Source organism: Alternaria infectoria (assembly GCF_024043175.1).
Source record: "Alternaria infectoria strain BMP 0036 chromosome Unknown scaffold_12, whole genome shotgun sequence".
NCBI lineage: Eukaryota > Fungi > Ascomycota > Dothideomycetes > Pleosporales > Pleosporaceae > Alternaria > Alternaria infectoria.
This window is the reverse complement of record NW_026250701.1, coordinates 323,376-341,751: the sequence shown is the minus strand read 5'-3', so window position 1 is coordinate 341,751 and position 18,376 is coordinate 323,376. Positions and strand designations below refer to the sequence as shown.

At 50.1% G+C, this 18,376-nt stretch overlaps 7 protein-coding genes across 7 annotated transcripts; 2 read left to right on the top strand and 5 right to left on the bottom strand.

The window, feature by feature from the left end:
* Positions 1-128: 128 nt before the first annotated feature.
* On the bottom strand, positions 129-755 carry J4E92_007334 (uncharacterized protein; the record flags this gene model as incomplete). The annotated part of the gene is made up of 1 exon (XM_051498697.1): positions 129-755. The coding sequence occupies one exon, from the start codon at positions 753-755 to the stop codon at positions 129-131; it is 627 nt and encodes a 208-aa protein (XP_051350971.1).
* Positions 756-2,280: 1,525 nt separating this feature from the next.
* On the bottom strand, positions 2,281-3,775 carry J4E92_007333 (uncharacterized protein; the record flags this gene model as incomplete). Its single annotated transcript, XM_051498696.1, has 4 exons — positions 2,281-2,673; positions 2,730-3,283; positions 3,334-3,457; positions 3,521-3,775. 4 exons carry the CDS (start codon positions 3,773-3,775, stop codon positions 2,281-2,283), a joined length of 1,326 nt encoding a protein of 441 aa, XP_051350970.1.
* Positions 3,776-4,609: 834 nt separating this feature from the next.
* Positions 4,610-5,970, bottom strand: J4E92_007332 (uncharacterized protein; the record flags this gene model as incomplete). Its single annotated transcript, XM_051498695.1, has 4 exons — positions 4,610-5,094; positions 5,140-5,616; positions 5,670-5,742; positions 5,794-5,970. 4 exons carry the CDS (start codon positions 5,968-5,970, stop codon positions 4,610-4,612), a joined length of 1,212 nt encoding a protein of 403 aa, XP_051350969.1.
* A 2,873-nt stretch (positions 5,971-8,843) lies between these two features.
* On the top strand, positions 8,844-11,647 carry J4E92_007331 (uncharacterized protein; the record flags this gene model as incomplete). Its single annotated transcript, XM_051498694.1, has 6 exons — positions 8,844-8,967; positions 9,016-9,275; positions 9,324-9,596; positions 9,661-10,150; positions 10,240-10,914; positions 10,974-11,647. 6 exons carry the CDS (start codon positions 8,844-8,846, stop codon positions 11,645-11,647), a joined length of 2,496 nt encoding a protein of 831 aa, XP_051350968.1.
* Positions 11,648-12,340: 693 nt separating this feature from the next.
* On the top strand, positions 12,341-12,736 carry J4E92_007330 (uncharacterized protein; the record flags this gene model as incomplete). Its single annotated transcript, XM_051498693.1, has 2 exons — positions 12,341-12,371; positions 12,441-12,736. 2 exons carry the CDS (start codon positions 12,341-12,343, stop codon positions 12,734-12,736), a joined length of 327 nt encoding a protein of 108 aa, XP_051350967.1.
* Positions 12,737-12,947: 211 nt separating this feature from the next.
* On the bottom strand, positions 12,948-13,733 carry J4E92_007329 (uncharacterized protein; the record flags this gene model as incomplete). The annotated part of the gene is made up of 1 exon (XM_051498692.1): positions 12,948-13,733. One exon carries the CDS (start codon positions 13,731-13,733, stop codon positions 12,948-12,950), a length of 786 nt encoding a protein of 261 aa, XP_051350966.1.
* Positions 13,734-14,035: 302 nt separating this feature from the next.
* J4E92_007328 (uncharacterized protein) lies at positions 14,036-16,707 on the bottom strand (the record flags this gene model as incomplete). Its single annotated transcript, XM_051498691.1, has 2 exons — positions 14,036-15,007; positions 15,937-16,707. The coding sequence occupies 2 exons, from the start codon at positions 16,705-16,707 to the stop codon at positions 14,036-14,038; spliced, it is 1,743 nt and encodes a 580-aa protein (XP_051350965.1).
* Between the last annotated feature and the right edge of the window lie 1,669 nt (positions 16,708-18,376).

Here is an 18,376-nt window from a genome sequence, read left to right as displayed (position 1 = left end):
AGGAGAGGCATGATTGCTGTGGACGATGGATGCATTGAGGGCTTATCATCTGCCATTCTGTGGGTACAATCATAACATACAAAGAGTCTGTATTACAATTATTGCGTGAAATAAGATCTACGACTAGATCATGCCATCTGCCCCCTCACTGCACCAGGTAGCGCCAAGCTCGAATGGGTGTCCGCCATGAAAGCCGCCGGGTTGGCTTCGATCATGCTAACATGGAAGCCCTCGCCCGAATCCTTTCCTTCAACCATTACACCAGTCGTAAATGGGCCCTTGATACAGCCTGCGCTGTTCCTAACTGTCTCGCTTCCTTCTACCAGCTCCGGGTTGGGGAATGAGATTCTAGGTGGTCCACTAGCACCGCGCGCGGCCTCGTGGATGTGCGTCGCCGTAGTCGCGGGGGAGTCGAATTCGCCTTGGAAGTTGTGCAGCGTGATGTTGTAGCAGATCATGTTGGAGGCGCTGTTGATGCCAAAGTTGAAGGTGCCGGATGCGCCGGCGAGACCACCGGTTGGTTCGGTGCCGTTGACGACCTCCTCCGGGACAGCATGAACGAAGTGCGTTGAGGAGAAAGCGAACAGTTGCTGAGCATCGATAGCGTTGGCTGCGACAGCGTCTTTACCGGTCAGGTCGATGTTGATCTGTAGCTGCATGTGACCATTGCCAATGTCGAGAGGTGATGCTGCGACTGGAGCGGCGGTTGCGCTCAGCGCCAGGCTTGCAATGGTGACGAATGCGGCGGTATACATTATGATATAATGAGATGTAGAAAAACGTGTATGGTAAAAAGGTGTGCGGTAAATGTCTTGTCAAAAGAACGTGTTGAAGAGAAGCGAAAGAAGCGAAGGGATGAATGAGTGTGGTTGAAGAAGGACTGGTCAACAGCGAATTATTCCTACGGAGCCTCACATTGCGCTACTTCCATCTGGTTATATACTCACTCAATGTGGTGATACAGCGTACGTGGATGCCTTAGTACCAAGGCTTGGTTTTGGCCTGGAACTTTGTTGTGCCGATATTTGAGGCATCTTTGTAACGCGTGCTGAGTTTCGCGCACCTTGGCCAACACCAACAGCCGACTCGGCGCCTTGGAAGCATCAGGCCTCAAAGCATGCTGTATACACTTAGCTCAAATGAATGATCGAGTTACGAAGTGTACATCCCGAATTAGCATGAGCATGGGTGAGAAAGTTGATGAGCTCAAGGTACGCATGGCTAATTCGTCGCGGGTCTTTGTCCGCCAAGAGCGCAAAACATACGATGAGGCTGTCTTGGACAAAAGCGAAGCGCATCCTGACTGGTTCAGATGTCTATTCTCGTAGCAATCTTCTCGCCATCTGTTACTCGTGATCTGCTGTTGCTCGGATTCCATGACGTCCGGAAGGTAGGGCACGCTTGAAAGGCCGTTCGAGTAGGTTATTATCTGTACGGCTTCGTGAACAGCATGCCGAGAATAGGTCGGCTATCGCAACGCTACCGATAGGAGCAAATTGTCTGACATGCTGTTTTTTGTCAAGCTGTTCATGGTCTTTAAGGGCTGCCCAGATGAGATTGGTTCTTCGAGACACGGGCGCGTGCTGTTGAAGACGAGAGGATTAGAGGACACGGCGACGCTGCAGCAGCCTCGAAGCCAGACAGCGGTCTAGGGCTCATTAAAGGACTTAATTGACATACATTTCGAAGATGGTGTTCTGACTGTGCGTACTGGTGGTGATTGGAGTGTGGATGGACTGGGAGCAGTCATGACGCCACTGGTGGTCATAGCTCCTCCCGCGATTGGCTCGAGCCACTGATGAGGAGACCTCTGACCGTCTCGTCGCATTTCAATGCTCGCGCATCGCGAATACACGCCCTCAGCATCTGAGCGTCGTTTCAAAGACAGAAGGCTCCGGCTTCTTCGATCGTATGTCTTCCCGGCGCGATTGTACGCCCGCGAAGGGGTTCGGTGAATGACGGTCGGTTTCAGCCACTATCCGACTCCAGTTTCATGATTCTCTTGGATCTGGACTTCTCTACTTCTCGCCATATTCAGCTATTAATTTGTGTCCTTCACGATACTTCACTACGTTGCACAACAACCTCCCCCCGCGCAGAGATTACGCAAAGATAAGAGAGGGAAGGGATGTGAGACTTTTCGACGCGGGTGTCAACATCAAAAGGAACATTGCTTGACTGGTCATTAGGTCTTGTTGATGTTCATTAAGTACGTATTAATACACTATATAAGGTGAAGTAGTTATTGGTATCATATAGCAGTCATCCTCTCACGCCCAACTAAATTCCAGCACCCGCACCCGGGAACTTGGCAAGCAAAGACTTGTCGTACTTGGCAAGATCAGGGCAGCCAAGCTTCGCAAGGATAGGATTCAGGGCATCGGTCAACTTCTGCACAGCAAGCAGAACATTACCGAGAAGGCCCTTCAAGATATCCGGGCTGGCGGAGTTGACAGCCTGGAATGCGAAGCACATGAGATTGTTGTCTTCGAGCAGGGTCTCGGCATTGAAGACACCACCGGTGAGGTCGGCGATGTTGACACCGGTGAAGGTGTTGGGTTCGCCAGTATTGCCACCGACGACGGCCATGTAGGGAAGAGCTTGGAGTGCGCCTACAGCGTCGAGGGTGAAGGCTGCGATTCCGTAGTCATCACCGATGGCGCGGCGGTACCACTGCGGTGGGTGTTAGTAGATTTCGACCGCTGGTGATGCCTCCAGAGCAAACTTACGTTCTCAGGAATCTTCTCCTGACCACGAGCCCACTTGAAGCTGCCTTTCTGTCCTGTGACGCCTTCAAACGACTTGAGGGTTTCTCCGTCGAGATAACCCGATGGGTACTCTGCAGAGTGGTTCGAGAAGAAGTGGAAGGTGAACAGGTAGGTCGCGGTGTTGATGGCGTAGTGGGTCAAAGGCCCAGCCCAGTAGTGTCCGTTGGTGGCGACGGAGTTATTGTATCTTGAGCCACGGAAAGGATGCATGACAGTGAGGTCGTAGCCGTTGGGACCGATAGGCATGGCCATTAGTTCCTCGAACTGAGGGAGGTTGAGGGATACTGGGTTGCCGTTCTTGTACAGATCCTCTCGTGTGGGAGAGCAATCAGCCTCGAAACGGTTGTGTGTCCCGCTCATACCCTGCGGCTTTCCGACGAGACCAAGTCCCGTGGTAAGTCCACCAAGCAGACCCCCGCTGGGCGGGCCACCGATGGAAGACGAGACAATGTCGCCGCCCATAACCGTAGCGAGGACTGACAGGAAAGCGGAGAGCTCGAGACCCATACCGAAAACTACGGCGCTGTGAGCAATCTGGGTGACGATCTAGTGACAACATGCGTACCTTCGTTCGATGCAGTAGTCAGCTGCGTGACGGATGCGATTCCATTGCGGGGGAGATAGCCATGGTTCGCCATGACGTTCAGACCTGGGCAAGGTCCGCGAAGATCATTCTTGCCTGGTGCAATCTGTAGGTGGACGTGTTAGAAATTGATGCAAGAACAAGTCTTCCATCCCAAGAGTCCACCTACATAACGGTGTTCACCCGTGGTGCTGATGCGTTGAGCATCCGCATCGAAACCCGGTGGTAGGATGCTAGCACCAAGTTGTCGCTTGGCCAAGTTGGCCGGCATCTCCTCGACCGCTCTGGTAATCTTTGCCGCCAGCTCTGTGATCTCTGCGAGCCCCTCATCGCTGAGATCAGCAGGGAGGTTGTTGAGGAGGTTGGCAGGGAAGGCAAGAACTGCCGATGAAAGGAGCGTAGCGCATAGAATGGATGCCTTCATGCTTGCGACTGAAACTATACAAAGACTAAGGAGCGTATGTATCGGTGACGGGTGAAAAGCAATTTGGCAGTTGAAGGTCTATTATATGCGAACAGTCTGAGGTGTTCACGGCGAATGACATGAACGCCACCAATCAACCATGGCGAATTTCGTAGCGGAAGTTTAATTCAGGAGTGGTGTGCCTGATCATCGTGCTGAGATCATGTACGTCGCTGATGAGATGGCAAACCTTCTGCGCGAGCGTAGAACAATGACTCTGTTCTACAAATGAACGACCGACAGAAGGGCCGAAGTTAGGAAAAGAGAGTGGTGGTGCAGCCTTGGATATGCGCCTGACGTGCTAGAGACATCGACTAAGATATCGACTAATGTCGGTCGGCTCATCACGTCATCTTCGATTGGTCGGTAGATGATTCCGATGCCATCGGTCGCAAGGGCGACAAGGCCCCTGATGCGCGCATAGTGCGAGTCGGGATCCGGGGACGCTAGGCGTTGTCATGGTGGTGGGCGTGCAGTGGCGCTACCTGGGAACCTGCCGCAGCGTGGAGGCGGGCCTGTAGATCAGATGCCGCTAGCCGGAAGGGAGCGGAGCCAGGAACCGGGCAAAGATGAATGAGAAGACTCCGACGAGAGTCGGTCTTCAGGGTCCTGTCGCCTCTCATTACTCATGTTCTGGATGCTCGAAGAAAGTAATGCGATGGCTAGGATAATTAACAAAACCCGTCAGTAGTCATAGAGAACGGATTCAGGGTGATGCCGATTCGCGGCCGAGAAGGGTGAGCAAACGTCTTCGTTATGGCATTATTCGTGATTATCAATTACCCAATAGCTCCATCACAACCTCCGTATGTCTTCTATGTGCGTCTGAATATGGTCTGCCAGGGGCCAATCGTCACCGTGTAGGTGCGCCCGTGACATGGACTCTGGCAATGACTCGGGTGTTGCAGCCGAAACCCTTCCAGTCTTCTCGTCAACAATGAGATCGTCCAACTCAATGTAACCCTCCTTGGGGCCACGCTCCAGGTCGTCGTCTTTGAATAATGAATCTGTGCTCGTGTTCTCCAATGTACGTGATGTGTTCTTGTTCAATCGTCTTGCACTTTGATTCGCAAGTGTGCTTGCGTTGTTGGAAGGGTTGGAAGGAGTGCTTCCAGTTCCAGTAGATTTTGATTTGTTGCTTCGGTTGGTTGAGTTGTGGTAATGTGAGATGGCCGTGTTGACCGCTTGCTTGAAGAAGACACGGAGTACCGGGATGGACGTGGCAACAACAGTCATGGCCGTGTCTGCTGTTGACCAAATGACGGAGTTATACGCCTGGTCTACTTTGGTTAGCTCGTTTCAGATAGAGAGCTTCAATAGCTTACAGGAAAGATCCTGGGTCTGGAGCTGTTCGACGTATCTGGCTCGGAGAATAGATGTGACTCCCGCCAAGATACCCAGACTCATGGCAACACCAACTCCGATCTTCTCCGCGGTGCGCATCTGTAGATTCCAGAGGACCTTCCAAGGCAACAATGCTAGAGAAATATCCATAATGGCAGCCCATATAGCCTGGAATCTTCCGTATATTACGGAAGGCTCCTTGTCGATACATGTGCCGGGAAGGATATCAACAAAGGTCTTCGTTATTGGCTTGCACAGTACCCAGGGGAGGACAGCAACTGGTATCGCGAATAAGGCAAGGGTAGCGATAGCGAACCAAACGTAGGCCTTAAGCCATCCGTCAGTTAACCGAAGCAAGGTGAGCCCGAACGAGATCTTGCTAAGGATGATGCCCGTGATAGAAAAGGTGAGCGCGGATGCGCCATAGTAAGTGATACGTTCGAAGTGGCTGAAGTCAACTAGCCAGAAGGTCAGAGATAGGTTGAATAAAGTCTTCTTTGCGAAGTCTTACTGTCGAGCGCATGCTTTCCAAAACCGAGGTTGATGCTGAGTTGGTTCAAGATGAGTTGACCAAGGAGCATAAACTGTGGTATATCAGCGATCCATGATTCAGTTCGACCTTTCGCCTTACTTACCCAGCTGATAATGAGTACAATGTCGTCAAACCAGAACTTCTTCTGGGAACGACGGATCCAACAGCGAACAACCAAAAAGGCGAAAGAGACTCCACCAAGTGACCATGTCGAGACGGCCATCAACATCGAGTGCGACTCACTCGGGTCACTGCGCCAGTTATCGAATTGGGTGGACATCTTGATCGCGCTCGCGGGGGACCGAGGAGTCGGATACGATGGGAACGTCCAGTCGGTATAGGTATATCAACGTCCCACGGAGTTCCATCCAAAAACGGCTGCGTTCCTCCGGGATGAGGGTACAATCTATAGGTAAGGATGCTCCGCGGATGTCGAAATGTAAGGCACAAACTATACGATAGGCTAGTGCCTGAGACTCTTCCGCATGCCAGGGTGCGGCGAAGATCTCACCGAGCTCGATCGCAGAAGCTATCGCGATATCGAGTTTGTCAGGTATGCAATTCACTGGAAGTTTTATGCCTATTTGTCCAAGACCATCTCAAAGATGTGGGTATTCGCTGGTCAAACCTCGTCTCGGTGTGAACGTTTCTGGTACGTGCTTTGGGCTTGTCTGACTCGGGCCTGAAGCAAGAGCCGGTAAGCATCACGTCGGCGTGCACCCTCGTCATTTTCCAGATATGTGGCCAATCGCGGTTTTTGCACTTCGCATTGGCTTGAGTGGACGACGGCCCGAGAGCGGAGATCCCTCCCACTTCGCCGCTTGGTACGCGCGCTAACAAAGGGCCCGTCTGTCCCGGCAGTCATACCATCGCGGTTTTCAGGTCATGAGCGGGACTTGTGTAGATTGATGCCAGGGTGCATTCGATTGTAGTCGCAAATCTTGTTCCCTAGCAAGAGTGGGTCGGCTTCCATTGTCGCACTAGGGCCAGCGCGCGGATAGACTGATGCTCGGTCATCACCCTTTATTCTGATAAAGTTCAATGAATGCCGAGTGCGCAATCGACAGCCGCGGTTTTGGACGATCTGGAACATGCCGCGCTCGGACTTATCTTGGGGATGCTGGTAAACCTATGACCACGAAGGCAACGGGAGGAGGTTGGACCCAGCAACATCGCACCTTAGTCTGATGGGTATGCGCTGCGCAAACGTTGGCAGGGGTTGCGGTAGGTAAGTCAAACGCCCCCAATGCAGCGACGTAGGGATCTCGCAGGTACTCCAAACGTAGTCGCATGGCAGCAACATGCTGTGGCAACATTGCGCAACGAAGTTGCGGCCAACTGTTCATAAAGATGTTCATCCATAGGGTGACTGTTTCCGCCCACATGAGATAGTGTTTGTGGTTTAGTGAGTGAGATGCCAACGGCAGATCAGCCACTTCAACGTACCTAGTAGGCTGCGCGTGTGTCTGCACCTCTTTCACAAATGGCAGCAATGTGCCTGTCGTCACCATGATTGCTACCCAAGACCCCGCATTCATCGTTAGCAACGAGCCAATCGATACAAGAGTGTGACGCATCGTGATCTGGACTGGTGATGTTGGTTTTGGTGTAAGTTCAAAGACGAGGCGAACAGCCTTGTACAGCTAACTGTCGCTTGCCTTACCGCAAGTGGACTTACTACTAGACAAGTCGACCGAGCACCTCTGGTTCGTCGCTCCTAGTCGTTACGAACACTGCCGACGAATTGGACATCGCTCTGAAGCGGATGTACGGGTGTTGGGTAGTTTACACTACAAGTCGATATAGTAATGGTTCATTTTCACGATGCAGGGCGTGAAAACGCCCTAACGGTATCCTGTAGTGCATCAGCAGCGATTTGCAGCCTTTGTAAACTCTGTTATCAGCGCTGTGTTTTCGGTCCACACAGCCGCAGTTGGCCTGAATGAACATTCGTACGAGTCACATGTGTGCTAAGAAGCAGCTGTTCGTGACCAGGTCGTCGCGGTTGCAAAGGAAGTGGCGCGCTTGAATTACCCGCCGGGCGTAGGCAAGAGAGTTCAGGATGCTTGCATGCGCCCTATGCGCTGACCGCGTTCGTCGATTTCTCATGGAGGATGGCGTATTCTCCATGTCTAAGTTTCGGGATCTAAACCTTTCTCTGTAGGCCAACCAGCAACTAGGCAGCTGGAATCGGAGACAAAGTTTGCGGAGCAGATCGGCCAGCCTAGCTAGTTCGGGTTCGCACTTGCCATCGACTAAATCAACACCATCTCCCCTCCTAAATTCTCTCTACGTCAACTTCATGTTTTGTGTAGTGTAGGGCATCTGCGCTAGGGCCCAAACTTATGCGTTGCAGCCCACCATCCAGGTACCAGAGAGCCGGCACTTCGAGGCGATTTCGATCGAGGCATTCACCTCGGAGTTTTGGCCTTCGCAGCGATGACCTGCACGTATGCATAAGGTTCGACATCTTATCGCGTAGATCGAACTCGAAAGAGCAAGACATGTGAGGAGCTTCGATGCTCACACGCAGTGACGCGTATGCCCCATAGGTACAACCAGATAGGCTTCTGAATTTAGCACAAAGACAGGCGACGCGTTTTGACTATTGGGGTCGATGAAGTGTTGTCCTGAAAACAACGTTGAGGCTTGGAGGGAGTTGGCTCGAGCAGTCGGGATTGGTGGGGAAGGTGTGGCCAGCAAGTGATCACTGTCTGACTATTGAGGGGCCTGGGACAAGCAAATGCCGTCGAGGTGCATTCTCAAGGTATGCATTTCATCAAAGCAGAGAACGCGCGGTTGTCGAGCGCCGGGCGCGAAGTTGAGAGTTCGATAGAATTGATGAGAGACGCGTCTTGCCCTCGGAAGATGATTCCGAAGATGCGCACGTGCCCATCCACGTGATGCTCTCCGCATCTTGGCAGGGAAGAGGGACCCGAGAGGCGACGTCATAACCGACTGCAACTGCTCTCTATCTACGAAGGATTCATTGACGATATAACCCTAGAGCTCAATCAGGATGTACAACCGACCACGCCCGCCTGTGGAGCAATGCGCGCATGCGGGGTACCTTGAAAAGCGGTGCACCAACGGCTGAGACGCATAAGAAGTAAAGAGACCACGACTCACCCAGCTACATCAAAACTTCTCAACATGTTGGGAACCGAGTTATTGTCTCTGCTGGTACTTGCGCCATGCGCAATAGCACAAGACGTCGATTATTCGCAGTTCGTGAATCCATTCATCGGGACTGAAGGCGCGATACCTGGCTACGCATGCAAGATGCCCGGAAATATACATCAGGCTCACTTCTAACTGATACCAGACGGTGGCGGTGATGTATTCGTGGGTGGCGCAGTACCCTTTGGCATGGTTAAACTGGGCATCGACACGTATGAAGAGCCCATCAACCAGAGTGCGCTCAACGGCGGATACACACCTCAAGGCCATGTGACGGGCATCAGCTTGATGCACCAGTCAGGAACCGGCGGAGGATCGAAATATGGATACCCTTCACAGATGCCGCTGACGAGCATTGATGGCGATGTCAATTTACTGGACAATCGGACTTACTGGCAGGATCGAGTAGGGTCATCAAGTGTGACGCATAGGCAGCTTCTGACAAGCCTCTAGGTTGGCGAAGACGTCGCACAAGTTGGCTATTTCCGTACCGAGCTTGAATCTGGTGTCAAGATAGAGCTTGCGGCCTCTCGACACGCAGGATTATACCATTACACATACGCGTCTTCGTCCGAGAAGCACGTTCTGGTTGACCTGTCGCACTACCTACCCCATCTGACACGCTCATGGGATTCTCAATTCTACACAGGCGGCGAGATTGAGATTCAACCGAACAACAGCACATATACTGGCTACACATCCATAGCAGGTGGGTGGAACGTTGGTGTAAGGAATATCGCTGTACGAACTGCATGTGAGACATGTACTGACTTCGTACACCTACGTTTAGGCACCAGTCACCGTGTACGTGTGCGGCGAATTCGATAGCCTGCCTGACGAGGCACGTGCTTTCAAGGGGAAGAACACATTCCCTGTCAGTCGACACTTCCGGTCGTTCAATAATGGCACAACACCTCGGCCTACGTATACTGGATCAACAACCCGGTCGGGGCCCATGAACGACCGCGTTGGAGCAGTATTCAGTTGGACCAATGTCACCGAGATCAAATCGCGAGTAGGCATCTCCTTCATGTCTGTTGACAAGGCATGTTCGTACAAGAACGCCGAGCTGTCCTGGTGGTCAATTGAGGATACCGCGCAAGCGACGCGTGACGAATGGAACCGCGATGTCTTTTCCAAGATTCGCGTTGACACATCGGAGTCGGCAAACAAGACCAGGCTGGCGTTGCTATACTCCAGCTTGTATTTCATGCACCTTATACCCAGCGAGCGTGTAGGCGAGAACCCGCTATGGGAATCGGATGAGCCATATTGGGATGGTAAGTCCTGGCTGTACGAAATGCATGTGAGACATATACTGACTTCGTACCTCTACCTCTAAAGACTTTTACACTATGTGAGTGTGAAGGTGCCATCGCGTTGAAAGCAGACGTCACACTAACCGCTATCAGGTGGGATCTATTCCGAAACCAGGTCTCGCTCTGGCACCTCATCCAGCCAAGCTACTATGAGTCCATGATTCGGTCTCTGATCGACATGTTCAAGCAAGAGGGCTACCTTCCCGATGGCCGATCTGGCAATTACAACGGTCTGGTCCAGGGAGGATCCAACGCCGACAACGTCCTGGCAGATGCCTACGTCAAGGGCTTGACGGGTATGATCAACTGGACGGAAGGCTATGCAGCAGTCAAGAAGGATGCCGATGTCTTACCTTTCTTCGACGAGAACCCAGTCGATCCACATGGGTCGCTGAAGGAAGGCCGTGGCGCGCTGAAAGACTGGATAGAGCTTGGCTATGTCTCGGCTGATCGCAGCACGCGTGCAGTCTCAAAGACAGTAGAGTACTCACTCAATGATTTTGCTGTCAGCCAGATCGCAGCTGGTGAAGCGCCTGGCGATCGTGACCTCTACCTCCGTCGGTCCGCAGGTTGGCAGATGAGTTGGGATCCTGAGTCTGCGAGTCGTAACTTTTCCGGTTTCGTTATGCCGCGATACGCGAACGGCACTTTCCACAAGACCTACGACATTACTGACTGCGGCGATTGTAACTGGGAAGATGAGAGCTACGAAGGCACTGCTTTTGGTGAGTCGCTGCCTGTCTGCATGCAATCCTCTTCTACTTGTACACTAACAACAGGGTAGAGTATTCCTTCGTTGTTCCCCACGACATCTCGCGCGTCATCACACTAATGGGAGGCCCTTCGCACTTCGAGGACCGCCTCGACTACGTATTTCAACCAAACACGTCTGGCGTCGACCTCGGCGTGAACGGACTTGGTATCACCACCATCAACAACGTCGCCAACGAACCCGACTTTGAAACACCCTACCTCTACAACTACCTCAACAAGCAGTGGAAGAGCGTAGAGCGAAGCCGACAGCTTGCTAATGACTTCTACTTCAACACAACCAATGGTATACCCGGAAACAGCGATGCAGGAGCCCTGAATTGCTGGCTCATATGGCAGATGCTGGGATTGTATCCTATAGTCACCACGCCCGTATATCTTCTGGAAAGTCCTTGGTTCTCCGACATCAACATTACTGTCAATCATGACAAGACGTTGAGGATCAGGGCCGAGGGGCTGGATGACGGAGACGGCAGGCAGGGGTACTACGTCCAGGGCGTGAGCATTAACGGGGAGGAGTGGGGGAGGAACTGGTTCGAGCATGAAGACGCGGGTGGTATCATGACTGAGGGGGGCGAGATCGTCTTCAGGCTTGGAGAGCAACAGACTGTGTGGGAGTCAGGCGATGTGCCGCCTAGTCCTGGACATCAGGTTGTTGATGTTGGTGAGGGCGCACAGTTCGCTTAAGATGATGCAACATAGCACTGCGCCAACCCGCGTCGTGACGGTATAAATGGTGGTAGGCAATTGCGTTAGGAGAGACTATCAATACATGTTCGTGATATCAACCTCCGTCAAAGGTCAAACCCCCCGCCAAGACACCCGACACATCTGACACACTCCGCACACCCTCCGATCACGTGAACCACTCTGAAACACCTCCTGCGACAGCGCAACGACACCCATCCGCCACGGCATTGACCCCGCTGATAGGCCAGAACACTTCACCCAGAGGGACGCGTCACCAGCAGACCGCACAATAGTACAAGCCCAGTGCAAGTCAACCAACAGCATGAATCATGCACGATATATCCGCACTCATTATAGGTACCTCGCCTCCGACACCCGGCGCCTGAATTCGCAGGCGACAAGGCGATCACACAGCGACAGCCTCAGCGCCACGGAGAGCATGACACGGTGCACTGGAAGCGTACTGCGGGGTGCACATCGCGGGTGCCTGAGGAAAAGGCATAAGAAGGCTGTCTCGCCCATTGTGTTGAGAGGCCATCAAGCAACATCTTCTTCGCACTACAAACAACCCACTTCTATTCCATTCTTTCTTTGCGTCTGTGACTGCAAAAGCTGACCTGGTGTCATTCGTTCAAGCGTACTATACATAATCTCCCTCCCGATTATATTTCGATACCTAAAACCATCAATATGCGTTTCTCCATCGCTACTCTTCTCACCTGTAAGCGACCACCATTTTACACCTGCCATGCACAGGCACTCAAAGACGTCATATACTAACACCCCCCAGTGGCCGCCGTCTCCATGGCCCAAGTCACGCCCAACAACGCAGGCGCCAAGAACGTCGGCGCGGGCGACGGTTCGCAGTTCATCACCGGCGGCTGCGTCTCGGATGCCGACTGCAGCTCCGCCTGCTGCAGTCAGGTCGCCGCGACCGGCGACGGTGTCTGCTCTGCTGAGGCGGCTAGCCAGCAGAACGGAAAGACGGGTTGTGGATTCACGGACCCGAATGCGGATGCGGTGATTGCGGCGGCGCAGGACCAGGTTGCGCAGCAGGGATTCAAGAGGGTTGTTCGTAGCGAGTAGTGTGTTGCTTCGAAGAGGATGGTGTCGCGTCAATGATAAGATGGTTTGACGGTGGCTGTGTGTTGTGCTCTGGTTGTGATGTTCCTTCTACAACGTGAATCAAGCTCAGCTAGTTCATGCGCATTTTAAAATTCGCTCCAGATCGAATCATGTCTTCGACGTGGAGCGGATTCTAAAATGCGCATGAACCAGTTGATCTGTGATGATAACCTCAATGAGCATATCCGCTTCCCGCTCCAAAAGCCGCCCACAGCCGAGCCACCCAAAGCGCCAATATCAACTCCCGACATGTCTGGTCTAGATCATGCCTCAGTTCAATCGTGGGCATCTTGCCTCCAGGCCCCATCTTCAACACCTCTGTCGCAACGACATGGCCTTCGCTGTCTTTCCACTGGCTAGGTTCCAGCTCGTTCTTCCTCTGCTTCAGTGCCTTTGTGAATCCTCCTGGCTTCCCACACGTCATAATCTCATTCGGTCGACTGCCCTGCGTGGGCATATGCACTACATGCCATCGGCGCAGGCCGAAGCGCAATTGCAAAGCGCCGGGTAGTGTGCTCCCTGCTTTGCCTTGGATGTAGTATTCGTTGATGAGGAAGGGTGGGTCGTGGGCTTCGTATAGCACGCTGCTGCTGTCGAAGGCGACGGTTGGTGCGCCGGATTGGAGAAACGTGATCTCTTCGGCTTTCAGCCTCCGTATCCGTAATTTGTTGATTCGCGCATCGAGGAGGGAGGAGAGTTGGTAGGCGGGCGCGTTGGGTGTGTGGATGAAAGTGCCGTAGATGGTGAAGGTCGTGGCCTTCTCGTCGACGGTGGCGTATGCGGGAGGTAACTCGGGCGGAGGCGATGCTGGTACGATTGTGGGTGTTGGCTCTGGGTCGACAGCAGGTTGTTCGGCAACGGCGGGTTCGGAAGGAGGTTGTGGTACTGTGGTGGGCGGAGGCGCGACGACGGCTTCTTCGTATGAGGGTATTGGCGCGTTGATGTTCGGGCGAGACATGGCTGCGATAACCAGGAAAAGCACGCAAGCAGTTGCTCAGTCTGGCTGGCAGTGCTCAAAGAATTGCACAAGATGAGATTTCAGAGGCTGTGTTTCGCCAAGCATGCTGTCGTATTGAGTGATTGATGATGTGAACACGGCAAGCCCGGCGTGACGTACTTCATCCACAACCTCGGCTTCTTCCGCCTGCCAAGACCCCACACCTGCAGTCTCTCCCCACGTCACACCACGAGTCCCATGGCAGTCGCGTGTGGAACCTAGACGCATCCGAGCCAGAATACTCGAAACGCAGCACCCCACCATCATGTTGGCGGCTCTTTGCACTTGTGCATCTTTGTCCAACAAGCCAAGTCGATCATGCGAATCTCGTGGCCCTTCTCCTGCAACTCAAGCAAGAGTGGTTTTGCTAGATCAAGGAACTCAGCGCCGCGCTTACTATCAGCAGGAAAAATCGATAGAGAGACAGTTACGCCGAGACTGGCTGAGCTCAAGATCTTTCTTAAATCTCCAATAGTCTCCTCCATATCTGACTCAATCCTCCAACTATTGTCAAAACGCATGACGAAGGTGATGCGGCCGGCGATGTTTTTGGGGAGTACACTTGCATCGATGTTCGACCACCACGGAAGCTTTGCGATGATATGGTGGATAGACAACGGCTGTGCGCACATGTACTTCTGAATGATGAACGTCGTTCTCCAATGGAATCTTTCGAGGATCTCATCAGCTAGTGGGTGGGTGGTTGATATCATGGGGTATGGACAGCCGACTGGTGGAGTAGGTATAATACCGTCCGATGCTCCTGTGTGGATGGAGAAGCCAGTGTTGTCTGTTGCTAACTTGATAGTGTAAGTGTTCTCCCTCGGGAGTAGATGGTCGTATACCATGTCCCTAACCTCCCGTGGTAGCTCCCCTGTTGGCAGCGATCCGAACATTCTGTCGAGGAGACTGGGGTGTACGAGCTTGGCGTATTCTCTGAGGACATCCGCGAGCGTCTGGTGGATGTACAGTTCCTTCGGTTCAACCTCGGAACGCTTCCGAAGCTCTGCATTGATACGACGCTCTGCCAAACCGAGCTTCAATGTAGCTGTGTCCTTGCTGGTCGGGTCGGCGAGAGACGGTGGACCGCTTTGAGATTTTGGATCAAGTCGTTTCTCGATGTCCTCGAGAGTCGAAAGCTGCTTTTCTTTCCATGATTTCAGCTCTTGCAGCGTAGAGTCAAATCGTTCCTTCTCAGCTCTCAGTCTCTCCGCAATGACATGTAGACTGCCATCCTGGACGTTAGCTAAGGTTATTTACGTTACGACAGAAAGCCTTGACTGACCTGAAAGCTCGAAGACGGTAGTGCTCATACTCCGTCGAGGCAGGCGAAGAGCGTTCGAAGACATCTACGAAGCCGAATCGGTCACTAGTGGTATGGGTTGTAGACATCGCGAACACCTGAGTAATATATTGGGTGGTTTGTTTTGATGTTACGCAAAACACCAAAGGACCCAGGTATGGGTTATGACACTCAGCTAGCCGAAAAACTAGACCCAAAGAGGCAAATTTGGAAGGCTCCGGTGCCAGTACACCAAAGAACGCGTCAACAAAGATTGAGTGACTTGTTTTTCACATTTCTTTACCTAGGTACACACTACCGTGAGTACGTGATTAACGCTCACTTTAATTGAGATACTCCAATCTTCCATACGAACCAAGGTTGAGAACTAGACGCCAATCCTATCCTCCGCATTTCATACGACCCACACGCAAAAGAATGCCCCCGAATAAGAAGTACCGCCACCCCGAGAGCTCAACAGATAACGAGCCTTGCGATTGACGTAATTTGAACCGGCAAAGCCACTACTTTCGCGTCCTGGACGAAGCAGCGCTTGTCACAAGCGGTGATTACACTTCGTATTGCATTCGGCAAAAAGTAAAGCCACTATCTGAGCAGGGGTATACATCTTCTTTGTAGTTATTCACTTATTAGGATTTAGCAGTGTATACGCAGCAAATGCAACACGCATCATAGCCCTTCCTGGTATCGTGTTCACATCATCTGACCCTCCGCCCTCATCTCCGTCTTCTCCCCAGCATCCAGATTACGTCCCGAAGGGTACATCTGATGCGGAGATCGCCTCATATACTCGCGGACTTTCACCTATTGAATCTGATTAGTGCCATACACTCTTATACAAGACTCAGGTTGACGACATACCTTACGGAACTGCCGGCGATTAGTCCACGTATCGGTGAACGTGGCGCTTCCCTCCCCCGCCGTCCATGTCCACCCGCTAATTTTATCGTCCAAGTGAATCTGGTGGCCTCGAGCCTTCAATGCCATCAGGCTCGGGAATATAGTCTCCATGATGATATGAACGTTCTCGTTATGAACAGCGGCATCGATCTCGGTCCCAACATTCGAGACTGATAGTCGTTCGGTAGTAGCTAACATGGCTTGGCGTATAGTTGGGTCGGTGGGAAGTAGACACTCATATCCTCTACGCGTAGGACCAATTTGGGAATGCCAGTACATCTCTTTGCTAGGGAAGATCACTTGGATACGTGCTCGGGTATTGGTGAGTTGCTGTAGTAGGTCGAAGCGCTGACGGAGTAGAATTCTACGCTCTTTAACCTGGTAAATGTCCTCGGGCATGTAGATGCTGATTGTGGAGAGCCAGCGTTTTGGTACGATATCTTGCTTCCACGCATCTTGGTTGAGAACCCTGCTTATTAGCGCGTCGTGTTGGATATTGAATTGGCCACGTCGGTAACGAAGTTGTAAGATCTCTAAAGCTGACTCTTTGCCGACGATGGATGGATCGATGTAGTAAGGATCTTGGCCTCGATCGACGACACTTGCTGCCATGTTGGTCCGGTGGAAAAATGTAGAGCGTGGTTTGTTGGTCGTCTTCAGTACGTATCCACTACCCTCCAACCAGATGTCAAACGACGGGTTCTCGAGATCCATCAGCTCGGCGTAGACCATGTCACGCAGCTCTCGCGGTAGGTGATCTTGCGCGGCCTGTAGTATTGGTGGGGATTCTAGACGGGAGCATTCAACAGCGGTGTAATACAGACGATCCTTAGCTCGTCGCAGTTGCGCCCTTAGTCTTACACGCCGGGCTCCGTGTCCCTTAGAGCACCTAGGCATGCAGTAAAGGTAAAATTGTCGACGGTACTTTGAAGCGGTTCAATTTTCTTAGCGGCTCTGCGTGTTCATCAGCGTGCGGTCTATTTTCATTTGGTGATAAGACTCACTAGTATCCATCTGCACGCAGCTCCACAAGCGTCGAGACCTTGCGTGTCTTCGTATAAACCATAGTTAACTGCGATTTTGGTGTAACTTAGGCGAGATTAACGTATTCGCGCGTTGAAGTTAGCCGTTACAAAACTAAGAGCGGGCCCTGTGTGTAGATCGGCGTTTATATAATTTTTAGAAATTACACTAGAGTATATAAAGCTTATAGACTTCTAAATAAGTTAAATTTATAAGAAAATAAGCTTTTTACTTACTTATAGTAATAATTAGCTAAAGTAATAGTTTTAAGTTAAAAAGCCTAAGTAAAAGCTATAAATAAAAATTTTATTAAATAGCTAAAAAATATTTTTAATAAGTACTATATAACTTTATAAGCTTTTATAAGTATAAAAATAACTAAAGTTATAAAGTATAGTTATAGTAGTAAAAGAAGCTTTTAAATATATTTAAAAATCTTATTTAAAGCTTTTTTTCTACTTTTTACTTATACTATATTACTTAAAATACTAAGTAAGTACTATTTTTTCTTACTACTACTTTTACTAACTTAATAGTTTTAAAATATTTTTATTAAATAACTTATACTACTTTATTATTTACTATTTTAAAGCTTAAACTCTTTACTATTTTATAATAACTAAATATTAAGTATATAAAGCTTTAAATTTATAAAAAAAATTATAAGCTATATAGCTATTTTACTTTTATACTAACTAGTAACTAAGTAAACTTTTTTTTAATTATTAAAAGTAATCTTAAAGTTTAGTTTATTAGTAGTATTATTATAGTAATAGCTAAAAAAAAACTTACTTTAATAATTATAGTAATAAAATATAATATTTTTAAAAAAACTATAAAAGTTAATTATTAAATAATAGAGTTAGTTAAATACTAGATACATAATATTAGACTATAATTAGGTATATTATTCTAAAAAAACTAAAGATAAATTACTACTAAGCTATAATAGCAATTCTAAGGTATTTATAGCTAATACTAAGTTAGCTTAAACTCTTTAAGGCTAGAATCTAATATTATCTTCTCTCTTAAAGTAAATTACTTTTAATCTACTTTTAAGGTTATTTAATAGGCTAGATAAGGTAACTATAGCTTATAATAAGCTATTTTAGCTTATAATAGCCTATTCTAAGCTAGCGTAGGTATATTATATTTATAGAAAAGTAGAAATTTATTATAAAAAGTAGTAGTTCTAGAAAATTACGTATAGACGCGCGTATAAGGCTACTATCTATACTAGTAAAGCTAGCGTAGGCCTATATACTCTAGGTATTTCTAGCTAGTTAGATTTCTCTTTTTTATTTTCTACTCTTTAATTACTCTATAATAGTAAGTATTAGCTCTTTTTACTTATTATTTTTAGAATTTTAAAAAAGTC